This window comes from Ammodytes marinus (genome assembly GCF_949987685.1).
Source record: "Ammodytes marinus genome assembly, chromosome: 20".
In the NCBI taxonomy this organism is placed as follows: domain Eukaryota; kingdom Metazoa; phylum Chordata; class Actinopteri; order Uranoscopiformes; family Ammodytidae; genus Ammodytes; species Ammodytes marinus.
This window is the reverse complement of record NC_137224.1, coordinates 12,804,949-12,825,799: the sequence shown is the minus strand read 5'-3', so window position 1 is coordinate 12,825,799 and position 20,851 is coordinate 12,804,949. Positions and strand designations below refer to the sequence as shown.

At 43.6% G+C, this 20,851-nt stretch overlaps 1 protein-coding gene across 1 annotated transcript in view; it reads right to left on the bottom strand.

The window, feature by feature from the left end:
- Nucleotides 1-682: 682 nt before the first annotated feature.
- Nucleotides 683-20,851, bottom strand: part of ankfn1b (ankyrin repeat and fibronectin type III domain containing 1b) — a gene marked incomplete at both ends in the record, with an annotated part of 134,784 nt that continues 114,615 nt past the window's right edge. Inside the window, 16 exons of the mRNA XM_080049264.1 lie at nucleotides 683-988; nucleotides 3,077-3,762; nucleotides 3,851-4,058; nucleotides 4,423-4,589; nucleotides 4,719-4,887; nucleotides 5,968-6,118; nucleotides 6,227-6,393; nucleotides 7,523-7,738; nucleotides 8,192-8,311; nucleotides 8,622-8,754; nucleotides 8,956-9,055; nucleotides 11,535-11,642; nucleotides 15,110-15,200; nucleotides 16,306-16,403; nucleotides 16,718-16,831; nucleotides 17,622-17,807. Coding sequence (XP_079905390.1) covers nucleotides 683-988; nucleotides 3,077-3,762; nucleotides 3,851-4,058; nucleotides 4,423-4,589; nucleotides 4,719-4,887; nucleotides 5,968-6,118; nucleotides 6,227-6,393; nucleotides 7,523-7,738; nucleotides 8,192-8,311; nucleotides 8,622-8,754; nucleotides 8,956-9,055; nucleotides 11,535-11,642; nucleotides 15,110-15,200; nucleotides 16,306-16,403; nucleotides 16,718-16,831; nucleotides 17,622-17,807 — 3,020 coding nt within the window. The remainder of the gene's footprint in view (nucleotides 989-3,076; nucleotides 3,763-3,850; nucleotides 4,059-4,422; nucleotides 4,590-4,718; nucleotides 4,888-5,967; nucleotides 6,119-6,226; nucleotides 6,394-7,522; nucleotides 7,739-8,191; nucleotides 8,312-8,621; nucleotides 8,755-8,955; nucleotides 9,056-11,534; nucleotides 11,643-15,109; nucleotides 15,201-16,305; nucleotides 16,404-16,717; nucleotides 16,832-17,621; nucleotides 17,808-20,851) is intronic.

Here is a 20,851-nt window from a genome sequence, read left to right as displayed (position 1 = left end):
GGCCAAATAATCGTTGTGTCGATTGCGTCCCCAAGTGTAGACGCCAGCCCTCTGGTGCAGCCAGGTCCAGAGCCCACATCCTGGGAACATGGGGGCCGGGAGGCTGCAGCCGGCAGCTTCTTTGGGAATTGCACAAAGAGAGAGTTCGTAGGGGAAGCCATGCCCGCGTGTGGCTGGGGGGAGGCGACGACACTGCCTGTTTTGGCAACGCGCAACGTCCCGATGTGCCGGGGGCGTCAATCATGCCAGAAGTGTCGCTCCATTATTCTTCACAATAATTTCCCCCAGTGATTTCTGACAGCACATAAAAAAAACTAATTTTGTCTTTGTTCCACTCCCGTTATTGTTCATTTGGTGTCCATGAGGAGTCTCTGATGTTCATAGAAAAAAACTTTCATATGTACGGGGAGAACACATTTCATGGAAACAGAAGCTTTTTCACATTACAGGAACACAGCAGAGAAGTGTGGCACAACATGTTATAGCTGCAGTTTGTTGACCATGACACCACAGTGAGAGAGAAAAATAGAGCGATTCCCGAAGACGGTTTAGGAGCCTGTTTGTACAAATAGAACAATTCCTTAACTTCAATGCGGATCTATGGAAAGAGAATGTGCACATAATTGTGTGAACTCCACATTTTTTCCTTTGCTGTCTCATTCTCTCTTGTGCTCTGGTGGTATCACACTGTGGTGGCCCGGCTGTGTTTGAGAGCTAGAGGTGAATACTCCTTAATGCGAACACACAGTTTGCCCCGCAGCCAGGGGTTTTGGAGCTCCAGGGGACAGAAGTCATCCTGAAGCCATTTCTCTCTATTGTCTACCACCAGCACCAGGCCAAAGTGCTTCAACTGCTCAGGACTGTAGTACACACACTGCTCCTGTTCACCGCCACCGCCGCTAACTAGCATGCGCCGCGACACCACATTCATCTCCTGCACCACCAGCTGGACCATCTCCTGCGCCGACGTTCCTGGAGTTACACAAAGCTGAAACACAGCGGGAGAAGAAGACATCGTTCAGCCTTTTCCCAGAATGCAACCTGACACAACAGCAATTTCAAGAACTTCAAAGCTATAGTTCATAACCTTTTCATATACAATCATATGAAAAAGTTTGGGAACCCCTCTCAGCCGGCATTATAATTGACTCTGCTTTCACAAAAACAATATAAAAGTGGTATGTCTTTAATTTACCAGGAACAGCTAAGTACTGGGATGTTTTCCAAACAAAGATTTTTTGAAAAGCAGTATTTGGTTGTATGAAATAAAATAAAATGTGAAAAACTGGCTGTGCAAAAATATGGGTACCCTTGTGGTTTTGTTGATTTTAATGCCTGTAACAGCATGTAAAACTGATGAATTTAAACACAAAGTTGGTTGGATTATGTTGTTAAGCCTTGAACCTCATAGAAATGTCTGTTTAATCATGAGAAAATGTATTTTAGGTGCCTAAATGCAAGTTGCACTTCTCTTTGACTCTCTGCTGAAGTGAGACAGAATGGGATCATCAAAACTGCTCCCAAAAGATCTTAAAAACAAAGATTATTCATTGTCATGGTTTAGGGGAAGGCTACAAGAAGCTTTCCCAAAGGTTTCAATTGTCAATTTATACTGTAAGGAACGTTGTCAGGGAATGGAAGGACACAGGCACAGTTGCAGTTAAACCCAGGTCTAGCAGACCAAGAAAAGTACAAGAGCGGCATATGCGGCGGATTGTGAGAATGGTTGCACACAACCCAAAGATCACCTCCAAAGACCTGCAAGAACATCTGGCTGCAGATTGTGTATCTGTACATGGTTCTACAATTCAGTGCAATTTGCACCAAAACATCTGTATGGCCAGGTGATGAGAAGGAAGCCCTTTCTGCGCCCACGCCACAGATACAGTTGCATGGAGTATGCAAAAGCTCATTTAGACAAGCCAGATTCATATTGGAAGAAAATGCTTTGGACTGATGAGACAAAAATTAAGTTATTTGGTCTTTATAAAAAGCAGATGTTTTGGTGCAAATTGCGCTGAATTGTTGAACGATGTACAGATACAAAATCTGCAGCCAGATGTTCTTGCAGGTCTTTGGAGGTGATCTGTGGGTTGTGTGCAACTATTCTCACAATCCTCCACCTATGCCGCTCCTGTTTTTTCTTGGTCTGCCATGCCTGGGTTTAACTGCCACTGTGCCTGTGTCCTTCCATTTCCTGACAACGTTCCCTACAGTCGAAATTGACAATTGAAACCTTTGGGAAAGCTTCTTGTAGCCTTCCCCTAAACCATGACAATGAACAATCTTTGTTTTTCAGATCTTTTGGGAGCTGTTTTGATGATCCCATTCTGTCTCACTTCAGCAGAGAGTCAAAGAGAAGTGCAACTTGCATTTAGGCACCTAAAATACATTTTCTCATGATTAAACAGACATTTCTATGAGGTTCAAGGCTTAACAACATAATCCAACCAACTTTGTGTTTAAATTCATCAGTTTTACATGCTGTTACAGGCATTAAAATCAACAAAACCACAAGGGTACCCATATTTTTGCACAGCCAGTTTTTCACATTTTATTTTATTTCATACAACCAAATACTGCTTTTCAAAAAATCTTTGTTTGGAAAACATCCCAGTACTTAGCTGTTCCTGGTAAATTAAAGACATACCACTTTTATATTTTTTTTGTGAAAGCAGAGTCAATTATAATGCCGGCTGAGAGGGGTTCCCAAACTTTTTCATATGACTGTAATTGACCGTCGGTTACATTCAGGCCATCGCCAAACGAGTGGACACAAAGGTTTTAAGCCTACTAGTTCCACTAAACTCTTTTAAAAAAAATTTTTAGTAAGGCAGCGTTTACAAACTGGTGTCAACCCCTTACACTGGCTCAGAAAAATCCCAAGAAGCAACCCATGAAATGTTTCAGTGGTGGATTCTACTGCTAAAAACCCGGACTTATACGGTATAAAAATCCAAGCGTGATCACCGAAGGCTTTGCTCATGCAGACGGTTTTGTTGTTAACTGCCCAATTCCTCTGAATCAACAGAAGTTACACACTATAACTTTAACATGTCAAAATATACCCCCATACCTTAACACTGGTTTCCTTGGGCAGACCCGTGCAGTACTGTGGGTACACTCTGAGTGTGGCATGACAGCCTTTCCTGACGGCGGTGGGCGATGATAGTCTCTGTGTGCCGCTGTCCTGTGACAGTGTGCGGGCCGGCGGGAGCTGCGGCGGGCAGCGCTCGGCCGAACAGCAGCGCTCCACCGAGGACGGCCTGTGCCAGCGTCTCTGTGGAGACGAGGAGGGCGAGGGGCAGGTGCTGTGGAAGCAGTAGAGCTGCTGGTGGGCCGAGGTGGGGGAGGGGAATTCCAGGCTGCTGGTCCTCACGCAGAAGGCCTGTCTCTTCTCGGTGATGTGCAGCAGCTCGATCTGCCTGCTGGGCAGTATGAAGTCACTGTCGAACAGCTCCGGAGCCCCTCTGCGCCGCTCCCCTCCACAGCGGACGCCCCCCACTCCACCACAGCGCTCGCCGTCCCTCCCCCCGTGCTGAGGCTCAGAGGCCTGCAGGACGTCTGGGGTGGAGTCCCTCAGAGCTCCGCTGCTCCCGTCACTGCGCAGGAAGCTGCGGGGCTCCAGGGCCGAGCAGGACAGGGGAGAGGGGGGCAGCAGGTCCAGCTCACGGGGACTCTGGGCCCGGCTGGAGTCGTAGTCGCTGTCGGTGGTGAGGAAGACCTCGGAGGAGCCTTCCTCATCTGATAGGCCGGCAAAATCTGCAAAAAGTGAGAAAAAAAGTACTTGTTGATAATGGGTATAAGAAAATAGACTATCAGAAATAGACATTTTTCTGTAGATTCTGACCTGAGTGCTTGTGGCAGGGTTCGGGTGAAGGCATGGGGGAGGGCATGAAGTCAGGCTGTGAGGAGGTGGAGGGAGGCTTGTCGGGCAGCACTTCCTTGGAGAAGTCGATGATCCAGCTGACAGAGATTCCACCCATTGGCTGCTTGTAGCGGGCGTACTGCAAGGCGTCCATAATCCACCTCGCATCACGCCACACCTCCTCCATTTGCTGTTTTGGACGTCAAGATGGCAATAGTTGATCACAGTAACAATAAAATATATCTAGCTTATGTAACCCAGATGTTGCAGTAGTGCATGGATTTGAAATAAGTTCATAAAGTAACTTTATTTGCATACATTTGATTCTCAATAAAGATGCAATTGTAAGAATTGTATTTCATTGGGAATATGGACTTAAAACTTGTTTTAATTCTAAACATGCGATAATAAATGCTTTTTATCGCAATTAACTATTGAAATTCCGCAATAAAAAAAACTATTGTTTGACAGCCCTAATATCATTTATAAATAATATATATCACAGCTGTATTTTCCTTGGCTTGACTTTACAGGCCGTCCTAATGGTCTTATACCTGCATGTGCTCCTGGACCTGCTGGTGTTTCTTCTTAGCCGAGAGGAGCTCGGCCTCAGAGAAGGCCTCCCTTAGAGACTGCTGTGACATGAGGGACTCCAGCTCCAGCAGAGCCGAAACTCTGCAGTACTGGCCAATGAAACTGGGGCAATAAGCGTTGAAGTGGACTGTGGGAGAAAGGGAATTGCACAATGAGGAAAATACATGTCAAATGCTGTGCCACTAATGACAGAAACATATAGATTTAGGAAACATTTGTTATACAATGCAGAACGTGTGCATTGTGAGATACTGACCCAGTTCAAAGATCTGCAGGGGCAGCGTGAGGAAGCCAGAGCGGGGGGAGTATGGGTTATTCTGACCAGGGGCGGTGCATACTTCATCTGAAGGGGGCAGGAGGAGCAGGAAGGACACCTTCTCTCCAAACTCCAACACCTCCTGGCTGTAGATGCGGAAGTCCTGTGCCTAGACACACACACACACACACACACACACACACACACACACACACACACACACACACACACACACACACACACAAACACAGGTGAGCTCAATGATGCCCAAAAAAAACCTACAATATGTAAGTTTAGTTTGAATCTAGCCTCAAAGCAGGGACAGAATGCAGACTTATATCTTAAGCTTTTCTATCTATGTAGTGACCTTCTTGATCAAGATTAGCAGGATAAAGATAGTTTGATTGACAGCTCCTTGTTATCACTTTAAACAGATACAATTTAAAGCTTTTTCTTGACAGATAGAAGTAAAGGGTGAATCGCCAGTTGCATTCAAACCACAAAAAGTCAGAAGTACAGGGTATGGATCACAGACTGCCAGCCCACCATGAAGTCTGTTTTCACCCTTTCAAGTATCTCGAAGGCAGAACCAGGCTCCAACTCCAAAGAAATATGGCCAACGCATTGTTTACGGTAATAAGGGGTTATTGCATATCTCTAATACACTGTTGGAATATTTTTTGGAGCAAATAACGGGTACAATTATCATTTGTTGCTAATAAAAAAAATGAACATCCATTTCCTCAGGAAACAACATATTTAACGTTTAAGTTCGACAGTCTCATATTAATGATGTATATAAGTATATTTTTCATCGTACATTTTTGCAATCTGTAAAGCTATTTGGGACAGTGGGTGGTAAAAGGTTAAAGCCAACTAGACAATGATTGCCATTGTGCTGGAATTCCATCCGTGTTCTTTTACAGAAATCATGTTGAATTAGTGGTCTAACCAGAACTGGCTGATTGTCCACTGGAACCATTTTCATTACTTTGAACTCTTGCTACTGCTTGCCTCTGGAACTTGGCTTAAAATCTGCTTCCAGGGCATCAGTCAAAACCATTCATACAACACAAAATACATTTATTTTGCATTTGGTAAATCTAGTGTTGCAAATCGCACTACAGAGATGTATGCACACACCCTGCACTACAAATCACATACTTTTTAATTGGCTTCCTTAATAGCATGCAGGTATGGGTATTGGAACACAGAGAGAGTTTGAGATGGCCTCTGGCTTAACTCTGACCTGATTGCCTGGGACATTGATGTGTGCCATCAGGTCTTTGATGGCACTGCGCAGGTCCTGTAGGAGGCGATGTGGAGCACTTTGCACTTCATTGTCCATTTCCGTCGACTCCTCCAAACAGCTGAGGGCCTGCAGCCACTGCCACTCCTCTCTAGGACAACACACACGTAAAACACACACTCACACACTAACAGTAATGCATCACAGGTATTCTACACACTACACACTTTCTACACACTGACATTCATGTGACCCACACCTGGACACGTTGCTGTTGTCCCGGATTTTGGTGTGACAGAGGACGTTTGGGAGTTTCTGGGGAACCAACACTCTGATCTGCTCCACTGATGTGCACAGCTTGAGGTAACCCAGGTATAAGCCTGGAGACAACTTCTTCCTGCTCCGCCTGTGATAGGCCAGCTTCTCCTGGGAACAGCAGGTGGACAGAGACTATGTGTGAGAGGGCGGAAGAGTGGTGTCGACTGTGTAGGGTTGATTGTGTGGTGACTGATTCTTCTTTTGTCTCTACAAGCATGTCTCCTCATTTATTTATTTTTTTTCCGTGCTTTGCTGTTGTTTGTCCGCGTGAGACTCAAGTCTAAAGTTGTTCCAGCATGTTTAAAGTGGAAGTCAGCACGGCAAAAGAGCCCATCAGCACATTTTGATGTATTTCATCATACAATCTGTTCATAACTGGCCACAGAACAAAATATTTCAGTGAAATGCGGTTTTGCCAAAGGGAGTCTCTACCATTGTTTTGGAACCACAAGGCCAAACCATCTTACACTGGAGACAAAACAGCATTGCAACAATGGTATCAAGTTTACCGGGCTGTATAGACAAAATCAACTTGTGGTTTAGTTCCAGATTGTGGTCGTTCTGAACGGAACAGCCACTAAGCAAACACAAAACAACATTAGCTAGATCATAATCATCACGCCCACAATGCTGAAATCCAAATGCCACTTTGTCATTTGCACACAGCCTGAATAAGCAGCTTTTAGAGGTTAAGTCCATTTGAGATACCTAACATTTGTACAGACCCAAAATTTTATCTGAAATTTGGCTTTTTAATTCATTTGATGGCAAGTCAATTCAAGAGTCCAAACAAAAGATCTGACAGAAGAGAAGAGGAGAGTCCTGATGATTAATGATCTAAATAAAAAGTGCCTGCACAAGCAGCACTCATAAGTGGAAGCACATTTACAGTCCTATTGTTTCAGACACGGAGTCTCGTGTTTGCTGGTTTCCTGTGGATGAGAGTTTCAAAACATGAGAGCGATACCAATAAATAAATGTTTTCCAGTGCTTTTGGGGACATTTTGTTGTTGACGAAAGTGCCTTACACTACACTATTTCATCTTGGTAAATCTAAAAAAAGAAAATGCAAAGAATGAGCCCGATAAAAACCACAACCGCTGCTATAGAACCCCCCCTCCCCACACCACCACCATTCCTAACTGCTGTGGAAGAAGTCTGTCTCCAAAACAAAAGCAAAAATAACACATTTTTTCCAAATGTAAACAAAGTCCCAACCACTGGGCCGTCCTCTCACATGGAGTGTGATGAGCAGCATGTCCAGTGCAGTGGGCTCTTCGGGGGAGGACACCGACTTGCGCTGGAGCTGCAGTCTGCAGAGCGGCGTCCAGCGCACCCCGTCCAGGTTGGGACAGGCGTTCATGTCCTTCAGCAGCACCAACACGGCGTTACCATGCTTGTCTTTGATTGGCTCAAAATACACCTGACCAAGATCCTGGGTTCCCAGCATCCCCTGAGGAAAGGCATCATATAAATAAGAAAAAAATCATTGTAACGATGTTCAATGTATTTCTGTCTTTTAAAGGTGGTGTCAGCGATTCTTGGAAACGCTTGTTGTCAAAATCACTTTTTGTCAAAATCAATTTTAAAATACCTGTAAAAAGAAAATCCAGTGTTAATACACAGCCTAGGATCTGTAAACAGGCATGTTGCTAGCTAACTGTTGCACAGAGCCTAGGCTGTGTATTTACACCAGACTGTACGGATAGGTAGCAGATGGTGAGGAGGTATTAACTGATTTTGCCAAAAGTGATTATGACAACAAACATTCTCCAGAATTGCTGGCCCCACCTTTGAGAGAAAGCATTTAATACGGTTGTTGAGGTCATGGGGTTTTAAGTTACCACAACAAGCGCAGTTAAAATGACACAAGCATAGTTTGAGATATTAAGGGCCACTGCACTACCTGTAGCACGGAGACCGCCTGCAGCATCTTGAGGCGTGTCTGCAGAGTACAGGAACAGGCTGACTGGGAAGGACTGAGACACTGCTGCAGCCAGGGAATCTCCTCCCATAGATAAGATACCTGCCACATGGATCGATGCACGACATGCAAAACATTTTCAAATACATCCGGTGGCAAAACATCTGCTCATGGTCTATTGTTCGGTTTGCAACAGTTTTGATAATTTATGGATGATGGAAGATTATGTTAAAAAATGTAGTGGTGTGTCCATCATTATCTTAATTAACTTCAGACTAATATACGCGAGTCGTATGCAGATTGATGTGTTTTGCATTGTGTCATTGATCGTCTTTATTAATCCCAGTTAATGTTCTTATACATTTCTACCTAAGTACAGTATATATATTTTTTCTGTCTTTCCATTGCCTACCTTGGTAAACCAGAGGAAGTCCTGCATGAGGGAGCTGGGATAAGAATCTTCTACTTCCACAATAGGAATCTGGTCCTCTGGAGTCACCAGCACATTGTCATCTCTGTAGAATATGGATGTCAAATAGAGACCTCTGTAAAGTAATACAGAAAAAAAAGGACAGTTGTTAACATTAGTATGTTTAATATTACATTGTGGATGTAATGGGCCCGGTTCAAAATGAATACTTGTTGACAACAGACAAATTAAACTCAGAATTTGCCATAGTGATAATTTTTTTATTTTTATAAAGTCACATTTCATGGAATAGAGATCATCATGTAAATTCATCTACCTTTTCAAGCTTTTGACAAATTTGTTGTTGGTTTGGAAGAGGTGGCGCAGGCTTTTGGATACTGAGTGCTTCCTCCCATGTGGTGGGGCTTTGCACTGTTCTGTTTGGACAAGACAGGGGAAAGAGAGAAAAAGTGTTTGTCAACTGCATAACAGAAAAAAGTCAAAGGGAGTCAAAATACTTCTTTTGAATGATGCTCTTGATGCCTAAAGTCAGGGCACTTGTGAGAAACTGCTACACGACTGATTGGTGGTCTGATTTTTCTTGCTAACACCAATAAATACCCCTGTCCTGACAAACTCTAGAAACATCTCTTCCACTGACAGGCCGTTACCTAATTGACAACCCAACCTGACATGTCCAACAACACGGTGCGAGTGGAATGTTTTTCGACATTTCATGTGCTCCACTGGCGTGGCACCGTTTGACAGTCATGCTGGCTGCCAACAGCAGACTATGGGCCTTGAGGGAACCACTAGCTCTCCGATCCCACAGGGACACTAACTGTGTGTATATGTATGTGTGTGTTTACCTGCATATATTATAGCTACTGGAGCATGGCATGTCTTGAGCTACAGCCATGCGAGCGAGTGGAGCCAAGGAGCTGTAGTAATTTGTGTGTGTGTGTGTCTGTATGTGTCTTAACCCTTTGCCACTCACTGACAGGGAGGTCAGTTAAGTCTGTGGGGACATATTTATTTTTAGTGGGCCTGGAGGGGGTTGGAGGCGAGAGAGGGAAGTGTGTGTGTATATGCATGTGTGTGTGTGTGTGTGTGTGTGTGTGTGTGTGTGTGTGTGTGTGTGTGTGTGTGTGTGTGTGTTTGTGTGGGCGCCTGTTGGTGAGATAACGCACCTCCCAACTCATTAGAAAAGCCTGAGTCCCAAACCCTTCACAGATTCCCCTCCCCTCCCAGGTGATGCTACTCCAGACCCGGGCCACTTAAAGTCAATAAATCCCCCCATTCAGGACCCGCAATGAACTCATTTTCTCTTCAGGTGGACCAGTCGAGGTGGAGTAACGTGAAAAAACAGCGCCCCTCGACCCCTCTCACCTCCCCTAAATTTTCTCTTTACTCGCACGTCTGTTCAGCTCCAGTCCTCCTGGCCTCAGTCCCTGTTTGACACTGAGTAAGACAGACAAGTAGGGCCTACTGCTTGGGTTGCCCGTGTTAGTCAAGGCCTCTTTCACAGTTTAATTAATAGTGTTTGGACAAGAGGGAGAATGTGTGGTACTATAAGCCGGCCTGCGACTGGGGGTGTGCGTACATGGACATGTGGGAGAGAGAGTTCGAGTTGAAAGAGAGAGGCATGCACTTGAATATTTGTGTCTGTTCCGTGGTACATGTGTATCTACGTGTGTGCCTGTCTATCTTTATGTGTGTGTATATGTATGGACAGTAGACAGGACGACTGGCGGGCTGTGGGGAGTGGCGGGGGGGAGGCAGCAGTAGTCAGTGTTAATTTATGCCCTCTCTCGCCCCGAGACTCGTCTCTTACAGGAATAACAAACATGACCCCGGGACACGCCACCTTGGCTACCGTGCCCTGAACTCTCCAAGCTCAATCAGTCGCCGTCTGAAGAACCGAGAGCCACTCAATATGACTATTATATTGCGTCTCGCCCTATTGCAAATATGGTCTGGGCCACAGTAGACAATAGTAAGTGGGCGAGTGTGTTTTGTGTGGCGTGTGGGTGTGTTTGAGAGAGAGAAAAAAAAAAAAAAAAAAGACAACTTACTCAACGCTTAAGGCAGTTTGGCCGTCATGTAAAAGAGTCAGTGTGGACAGGTTTTGACACTTATGAGGCCGGCTTACAGCCAGCAGTGTTTGGGGATATAAACAACCCGAGTGTGAGAGAAGTTGATCTGCATTTTGTCACAGAGAGAGAGAGGTATTCAACAGAGGAAGGGCTGAGTCATGGAAAGACATATAAGAGGATGGGGGGGGGGGGTCGGTGGGGGGCTGTTGAGACTGAGGGGAGGGTATTATTTTTGAGGTGGCATGCTGTGTTAGGGGTGTACGGCCCCCCGAAGTACCTTGTCGTACTTGAGATTGTAAAGTGTCTGTCAAGGTGAGATGAAACGCAGCAATTGGTGAGACGTGTTCCACCTGCGAGTTGCACCGTCCATCGCTTATGTGTCGTGTTTGTTTACACCAGGAATATTTCTCTAACTCAGTCGAAACTAGACGGTGGCTAAAAAATTCAGTATGTGTTTGTTTAAAATGTGCCGTGCGTAGTAGAAATGAACAGAAGCTCAGGTTAATGGCAAGAACCTCATGCAACAGCTCAGTGGGGCACTTCACCCGAACTGGTACTCTTCAACTCAACTTATGGCACTCCTAAAACTGATATTCACTTGATTTGTGTTTCGTAATTTCAACACTTTACCCTGTCATTGAATCAATGGCAATTTTAAAACGTCTAGGATGATATAACGTGCTCATATACGTATGTAGTTCAATGAGTACATCAGTTTGGTTGTTTGGGTTTCACCAGGGCTCAACCAAAACTTATTGTATGACTTCTAAGTCTTTCAATTAACAAGCACACCAAATCGATCAAAAAAAGTTGTTGATACCATGGCAGACACAGTGGCGATGAGCTTCTTTTATCTCTCCAAGTAACTGATCTAGCGCCTCCTTCTGGCCTTTCTGACGTGGAGCGCGGCCGTCGATATCCCTCCAACCTGTAAACAGAGGAAAGAAAGACAATATTAGAAATGTTACCATGCAATGTTCTATTTATCATTCATGATGCTTATTTAAGAACATAATAGACATGTCTCTTAACTGTGCTGTAAGTAAATGATGCAGAAGATGGGGAAATGAAAAGTCACTCCACGTCTGAAATGCTTATTAAATATTTGTCTTGTTATACTCTGGTTGCAAGACTAAATTATCTACTTGCTAATTGCATGGCTCTAGGGATGTCATATGTCGGTCCGTCGACCAGTTTGGTCGAGACTGAAATATCTATAACAATTTGATGGATTGTCATTCAATTTGGGACAGACATTTGTGGTCTAATTTGAATTTAGTCCAGTACTGGTATACTTGCAATGGTACAAAATGACATTCCCATCGAGCCTCATCTGTGCTTTGTGTTTAGCGCTTATTAGCAAATGTTAGCGTACTAACGTGCTAAATTAAATAGGTGAAGAAGGTAAACATTATAATTCTGACAATGTGAGCATTTTAGCATGCCTATCTTAGCACTGAGTTCCACAAGACAAGTGACACAGAGCTGCTTGTATGGCTTTAACTCTGGTCACTGGTCTTGACTTTGTTGTATTTCCACCACATTATCTACTATTAGGCAGCATTTACTTAATATAACTGTATACTGTATGCTTAAGACATTTTTAACATGGGTTTCGAGGGATCGGCTGACATGTATGTACTAGGATCACCTGCTGTATTTAGGTACATCAGGTATTAGATATAATGTTCCCAGTTTATATAACAACACTTTGAATATTGCCAAAAGGAGGTTTGAACATTGGAACAAAGATATATTTTCCCCTTTGGAGCTATGTTTCCAGACCAGCATGCTTGAATCCAGAAGTTTATTTATTTTATTAAAAATTGAGAGACACGTGTCATTTCCTTGTTTTTTGCTGTGCATACCTTGTAAGGTTTTTATTTTGGACAGGTTGCTACTGTGGAAGCAACGTTGCAATACATCAACATTATTTGGTTTATTTGAAATAGTTGAACCTGGATTAAGGAACATTGGAGCCAATACGTTTATTAAAATGAAAATAAACTGGACTTCTTGTTTTAACTTTTATGGAAGACTTGTTCTTTTGAACCATGCGCCAATCACACCACTCAGCAGCAGCAGGCAGAGTCCCAGAGACTTACTGTAAATTTACGAGACACTCTTAAAAATACACATTGTCACTTTATAGACGTACATTGTCTTTGTTTAGGGGACTTTTGTTTAGCAGTCATCTAGATTAAACTAAACTGACACTTTCACTATTGTTTGACAAGGCTGGGGATTAGATTGGGGGTGGGGGGTGGGTGAACCAAATTCTCCCTGGGACCCCCAAAAAATCTTGTGCTGGCCCTGTTCCTGAAGTCTCCAATAGTAGAAAGTGTGAGGCGTGTGAGACGGGCCATTGCTCAAACAGTTCTAGTGTGTGTACTATAGGAAACAACACCCACCCTAGTGTGAGAAAGCTGTGGTTGGCTGACAGACAGACCTACTGAGAACCACTGGCCTGTACATATTTGGGCTCAGAACAGTCTATCACCTGTAGTATGTACACACAGACGCGCGCACACATGGACACAGACACACACACATGGTGTGGTTGCCCCAGTGACAGAGTGAGGAAAGTAATACTGCACACATCTCGCTACGACAGATTTTTGTAAAATTATTGGAATAGAACCCCCTATCTCTGACCATTTTCAATCCTTTTTGAGTCTCTTTTTCTCCCCTTTCTTCCTGTGTTATGCGTACATACTGTGCACTATATTACAAACACACACTTTCCCTTTCCTCCTCATTTGTGTGCAGCACTACAGAAAACTATCCTTCGGCACCTTCTGCTCACTGTGTTAGTAAGACAGCATCCTTGCTTGCTCACTGGAGGATGTGTCAGCGATAACTCGCCCACCCCTACTCCCATCAACCACCACCCTGACTCCCTCTCCTGGAACCCCCCGGAGGGCGCGTGGGGCTGAAACACGGTGAGCTCTATTCCCGGAAAGGTGCCTGTCCCGACAGGACAAGCGGGCCCTTTAATGGGCGTCCACGGCCCGGTATAAGGCCCCCACTGTTGGGGCTGCGCCGCGTGCTACAGCACAGACATGCAAATATTTCCAGTGGTAGGCCCAAATGGAAAACACAAACACGCAACATCGAAATTAGCTCCGAGAGAGGGAGGGAGGGAGGTTGGTGGACAGTAGAAAAAAAGAGGGAAAGCCCAGTCTCCTAGAATAAAGACACACACAAACACAAACACACACACACACACAAACGCACTTGCTGAAAAACACGGTGAAACACATGAAAACAAACATGTTCATGTGTTTCCCAGATGTGCCCTTAGTGTGCCAACACGCACACAGTCACAGTATCTATGTTAGCTCTCTTACAGTAGGTGTGTACCAAGCCGTACAGACATCACATGCCGCACACACATCAATAAAAAAAACTAATCTCATAAATAAATTCACTGAAATAATGACTTCACATGAATCCTGTTTGACCAGACATAAAAAAAATATAAAAAAAACATTTATAAAAAATAAGATATTTTTAAAGACCTCAATTTGTGACTTATTGGACAACTTCAAATATTTTTTTTTAAATATATAAATGATAGATAGATAGATATATAAATGGATGGATAGATACTGTAGATAGATAGATAGATAGATAGATAGATAGATAGATAGATAGATAGATAGATAGATAGATAGATAGATAGATAGATAGATAGATAGATAGATAGATAGATAGATAGATAGATAGATAGATAGATAGATAGATAAGAAAGAAAGAAAGAAAGAAAGAAAGAAAGAAAGAAAGAAAGAAAGTCAGAGCTCCTTGGTGAGTCAACACCTCAGCTGTTGCACATGACTTTACGGTTAACTTCTTGGCTGATCCCGCGCAGCTTCTAGTGCCAGCCAGCCCCAAACACCATCCTGAGGCTATGGTTACACACACTGACGTCTGCAGAAGGGGTCTCCAAACCCACCCAGCCTGCTGGCCGAGGAGGGTCCAGCTGTCACCCCCCCACGCCTAATGATGTCAAAGCTACGCTGGAATGACGTTGGAAAAACCAAATTGATTGAGTGGATGTGACATAATGCAATGTCCAAGTCCCTTTATGTGTGGGAACACGCATACGCACATGTTGCAGCTAAGTCCTGTGTGAACAGCACTTCGCTGTGGTGTTAATTTAGTGACGCCAGCCAAAAACCCTTCAGGGGTCTTGTGCGGAGCTGCTGTTAACTGGAAGTTTTATGTTTTGCTTGATGTAAAGTTCAGGCACATACATGAACATGCACATATGGCTACACACACACACACACACACACACACACACACACACACACACACACACACACACACACACACACACACACACACACACACACACACACACACACACACACACACACAATGGAGACTTACTGGAAGGTGTAGCACAGGCAGGGGTGGAAACCTGTGCAGGTCCCCAGCCCTTCATGTTGTAGGCTGACACCTGGACATAGCAATACGTCCCCTGTAAGGACAGGACACACCAGTTAAGTCACACAACTACAACCTAAAGAGCAGTGTCTATTAATGTTCTATATGGATGGATGTGTGAGGGTCTCTCTTGCTAGGTCCATGTCTGTATTGCTTCAGTGTGTGAGTGTATGTGTGAGTGAGAGTGTGTGTGTGTGTGTGTGTGTGGAGGGTGAAGGGTCCAGCTAAAATCTCTGTCTGTCTCTGTGCCCAGTGTGCAGACAGCAGGCCTCTGTCTCTCCTTTCTCAGCCAGATCAATCAAACCAGCCGCCGACACTTCCTGACCTCGCCTTGACCCCTGTCATGTGACAGGATTGAGCTCTGGCTGGCAGCAGGGGTCTCAAAAGTGTGTGTGTGTGTGTGAGTGGGAGGGGGTGTCTCTCACACAATAACAAACAACCGGTGGAGCGTCCATTTGTCTACATGCCCGCTTAAAAATGCCAAACATAAATCAGGTGGCAGGCTACCAAGCTGCTCTTTTTTATTATGTTGGTGGCTGTTTTGCAACTGTTGCTTAAGAATAGTAAGGAGCCAAGACTTTCAAACAAATAATAAATAAACCATGTTTTCCTATTGTGTTTTTTAGCAGGGTCATAAGTCTCTCACCTCCCACCATTCGAGGTTGATGGTGACTAAAACTTGTGTGTGGAGTTTGATGTATGTGATAAAGTAGAAGAGAGTCGCTTGGGAAATGCCTTCAAGCCAACGCCTCAAGCTCTCATGAGAATAGTATCTGGGGCCTTAATGTGGCAGAATAACTCCCAACATTTTTTATCGGTCAGCGCCAACAGCTGGAGAAGCTAAAAGCTTAGTGGCTCTTTGTGTTGCTTTGTCACCCATAAACTACCAGTTAATACAGGATTGTATCCTTTTATCCCTTTTTATCTGTTAGTTCTTAGATACTAAGGTCGGGACAGAGGAATATACGACTGCTTCACTTGATTTATGTGAAAATGGTGTGATGTGCAAGGGAGCAGGGGGAGGATATATACACGTGGATAAACAGTAGATTAGCTAACCACTAAAATAAGTGTAGCATGTATTTCTGCTGATTCAATCCTGAAAAATGCTGCAAGAGTTCAGTCCGTCAGTCACTTACAGAAGTGAGTCCTGTGATGTTGCACTGTAGCAGAGTGGTGTCGTCCACCATCATCTCACCCAGCAAAGGACTCAATGAAGGCGCAGTGCTCCAGCTCACTGCAAAATACATACAAACAAGTCAAATATACACAACTATGATACAAATTTTAATTTTAATTTTTTTACTTCTTAAAGGTGCTCTGAGGAACTTTCAGTTTTTGTTAATTCTTGAACCCCCTTTGGACAAAAGAGGTAGTGTTTTTACTATGCAAGCTGTAGTTCCTGGGTGAGCGTACCCATGAAAAAGGCATTAAGAAAATCGATGTAACAATAATTGCTTTTTTGTTGTTGCAAACTTTAAAATATTTTGCCATCTTATTTAGCACCAGAACCTTAAATGTTGTAATAAAGAGTGGTTAGTGATGGCTGACCTTTGTACTTGGTAACCACAGCAGAGTTGACACACAGAGGTTCCTGGAAGTCCACCCTCAGACTGCTGCTGCTGCTAACAGACAGGCGAACTGCACTAGGGGCTTCTGGAGGGTCTAAGGCAGACAGACAGAAAGACAGCCAGTTAATAAGTAGAGATACTGACAGACAGGTAAACACAAGTAGACTAGGATCATAAAATGCACATCATAACTTTTTATAATGGGAGCGCATTACAATTGGCAGCGAAATGTAATGACGTAATTTAGTCTTCCTTGGTCTGTTGCACACCGCATTGCTCAGTTTCAGAAGCGGGAAAAAGTTTGTCAAAGTAATGAATGCCTGTGAAAATTGAAGCAAATTACCAGACAGTAATGGTTGGAAAAGACAACAAAGCCGCATCTGTAGTCTGTAGCCATCTTCACAAATGGATGTCACCTCAATCAACACTGACAGGATGAGGCTAAGGATGTCATTTATCGTGATTGTGAATGCAACTACATAAACATCATTATGACACAAAGTGCATAATTTCCATCCATGTTCACGTGTTTTTTTTTTCTTTTTTCTCTTGCATCTAAGTACAGATTGGTTTGTGTGGAAGGGAGGAGGTGAAAGTATGTGCGAGTGAGCATGTCTGTTTTTTCGGGGAAGGTGGTGGGGGCGGCTGTCTACTTTGCTACTAAGCGTGTCATGAAATGCCTATAAAAAATTAAAGCAGGAATACAGGCGTGTTAAGCTTGCGTACACACACACACAAAGACACACGAGGAGTCATTTGCAGTGTGGAAGCCATTAAGTCCAGCCCAGACAGAATGCCAGCAGAGGAAAAAGGTGCAAAAAACTCGGCTCAAAACGCTCAGCACACATTACCATCAAACAAAGTCACCCAGGAAGGAGCCTTACTAGCATGCTGGAAGCCTGTCTGCATGCGTCGGAAGAGCCGCAGCCTCCACTCCCAGGCCTTTAGCTGCCTCTCGCGGTCACACCCCTCACCCTCGCTCCCAACCTGGGCCTGTAGCTCTGACACACGCTGCTCTGCCTCCTGCACCAAGGTGGCCAAATGCGCCGCCCGGCCCTCCAGACTCACAACTGAAAAAAAAACACACAAAGAAGAGATGATGAGAAAGAGATGGAGAAGTCAATGCACGCACACTGTATTAAAATAAACAGTTTAATCCCACTTAGGCAGATGGTAAAAGTGACTCCATAATCTCCAAACTACTTTGACATCCATAAAAAATGCTTTTAATTCACACATAAAAAAGGGCAAGTTGGTAAATACAGCTCAGAGCTTAACAATGCTGCACTATTCATTTGAGTGGGCTGTTTTTTTCCAACCAAAAATCCGAAGCGTTAATGCAAAAAAATGCCGTGAAATGACAATAGGGAACTTTTTACTCATTAAAAGTGAATTCTCCTGTACAAACATCACCTACTTTGAGTAGAACTATTTAATCAAGTACAACTATATAAAATAGTGGATTTTTTCAGGAATTTAATTATTAGATAGGTAACATATGCACATGGCTATTCTGACATTTCAAGAAACCCTCTGCCTTGCAAATGGCTGTTGCAGGCCACTCTTTTTTTAAATGTTTTTGTTTGCCAAAGTGCTGCGGCAGATTCTCCAATAAACTTCATTTAACAAAGCAACCCCTCTTTAGGGATGACATCAGCTCAAAAATGACACAGAAAATGTGGCAATGAAAGTGAGAGTGGCAACTAGAGAGGGAGGGGTCTTCTTCATATGCGGTTATAAGGGAACACAATATGGTGGGAACGTGCATAGGCATCACTTTAAGCTGCCAATGCAGAACTGTTTTTCTCCCAAAAACTGCTGGAAAATTTGAAATAAGTAATCTATTTATATCACTCACCACAGCCTCTCATAGCCTCAATCAGAGGAATGTTTTTACGAGAGGGTGTTTCTACAACAATGTGATGTTTACTTAAATAAAAACATATCACTATAGTAAATGAGATGTAACACCCAATGAAAATATTCAAATCATGGGGCTGTGTGGTTAGTGATAGAGGCTGGTGGTGGCGTAACACAAAAAAGACCCAATTCCAAATACACTTGAAATTGCAAACATGTACAGATTTTTTCAAAAATAAAAAGGTATAGAAAAGGTAATGTAAAGCTGTTATACAGTCACAAAGGACAGTAGCATACTGTACTTCTTCTTCTTTGGTGGCTGGTCATTCTTGGGAGTGTTTGGGACTGGTGGAGTGTCTGTGTTTAGTCTGTGTGGTCTGTGTTTGTTCATTGTAGATTCCACTGTTGAGCGTTAGATTCCACTGTTGACAGTAAGTTTAAAGCTCCGTGTCAAAATGTCCATCTGGGTGTTTCATTCTGCGGCTCGCTCCGTGTCTCCTCGGTGGCTGTGGGCTTCTCTTTGAAACCGAGTGTCTCTTCTGGGTGTCACTTTTGTTGTTCTCTTCAGCCGCTTGTGGTGAGGACTCAATGGCCTAACTCACTTTTTCTTAAAAATAGGTTTAGGCGAGGTGTCAGGGTCGTTTTCAGGTTAGGGTTATAGGGCTCAAGTTAGGATTATTACTGAGGGTTCCCTGGACTCTTGGACAGATAGGAATAACTCTGGATCTCTCCGATTTACATTATTTCCAGCGGTCCCTCCAGCAGTCGTAACTGTTCCAGATGCTGTCACCAGTGTGTATGTGCGTCTTGATATGTCCTTACTTCACATCAAGGCTGGGATCAGCCTACAGCCTACATTACATAAAGTGGCTTTGTCCCATTGAGAGCCACCAAGGGATTTATAATATGACGTTGCTTCTGAGAATTAGATTGATAGTCTTTGTCTGCCCATGTCTCTCTGGCAAAACACACTCTGAAGTCAAGCGTGGCAAATATCAATAAGCATCGGAATCAATTCCTTTCAAAGCTCAGGGAAAAGTCTGCACAGTGTTTGATGTCAATTCCTCTCAGATGGAGTTTGATTAGTACATGCTAATAAAAAATAGAAGGCGAGCCTTTATGTGCTGTTGTTCTCTCCCTTTTCTTTCTTTCTTTCTTTCTTTCTTTCTTTCTTTCTTTCTTTCTTTCTTTCTTTCTTTCTTTCTTTCTTTCTTTCTTTCTTTCTTTCTTTCTTTCTTTCTTTCTTTCTTTTGTACACATACACATACACACCCACACCCACACCAACACACACACACACACACTCTCTCTCTCTCTCTCTCTCTCAAGAGTTATTTGAGTTTTGTAGAGAGCACAATCAAAGAGCAAACTTCAGTAAACATCACTTTCCATTCAAGTGTTTTCAATTTAATGATACCTTTATAGGACGTCTGGCTCAGCTCTGGAGAAATGTGTGTTTCTGTGTGTGTGTGTGTGTATGTGTGTCTGTGTGTGTGTGTGCATGCACGCTCACAAGTACAAACACAAACAGCCTAGGAGCCGCACTGGCTAGTTTCTAATCATTAACAGAGGAAGGGAGCAGAGGCTCAGCAGATCGCAGACAGTGAAAAGTGCTTAAGAAGATGACTAAGATTGAATCATTATTACCGCCCCTTCATCGCCTTTAATATGTTTTCATTGCCTGCCGAAAACAGAAAGGGATGCGGGAGTGTGTCAGTAGTAATGTGTGGACGAATGCTTCACTGGTATGCATGATGTGAGATTGTGTTATTATGAGTTATGCGTGTGCGTAGTCGTTGCTTCGGGAACACCTGCGGTTTCTTTGGTGGTTTCTGATGTTGTCGTGACAGCAGCTTTTGGCTTCCACAACAACAGATGCCCATACAGGGGCTATTAAAGCCCGGACAAACACTGGTCTGGTATCAGTTGTGAGCAACATTAAGATCTAAATAAAATAGTTAACTAGAACTGAAACATCAAGGTGACCCCACAAGAGATGTTCTGATCATTTATATAGAAGAAGAGATTGTAATGACTATCTAGTTATATAAATTGTATCGATAAGCATCTCTGTGTGACTTCCCTTAAAAAGAAGTTACAGGCCTACTTCACCGGTTGGAATATGAAGGTGTATTGAACTCGGAGATCCTATTTAGTATAAATGTGCAAAAAAAATTGAAATCGGATCATCTTAGCCTGAGAAAAGGCAGAACGAGTGTTTTATGGTCTCACTGTCTAACCCTACAGTTTCCTT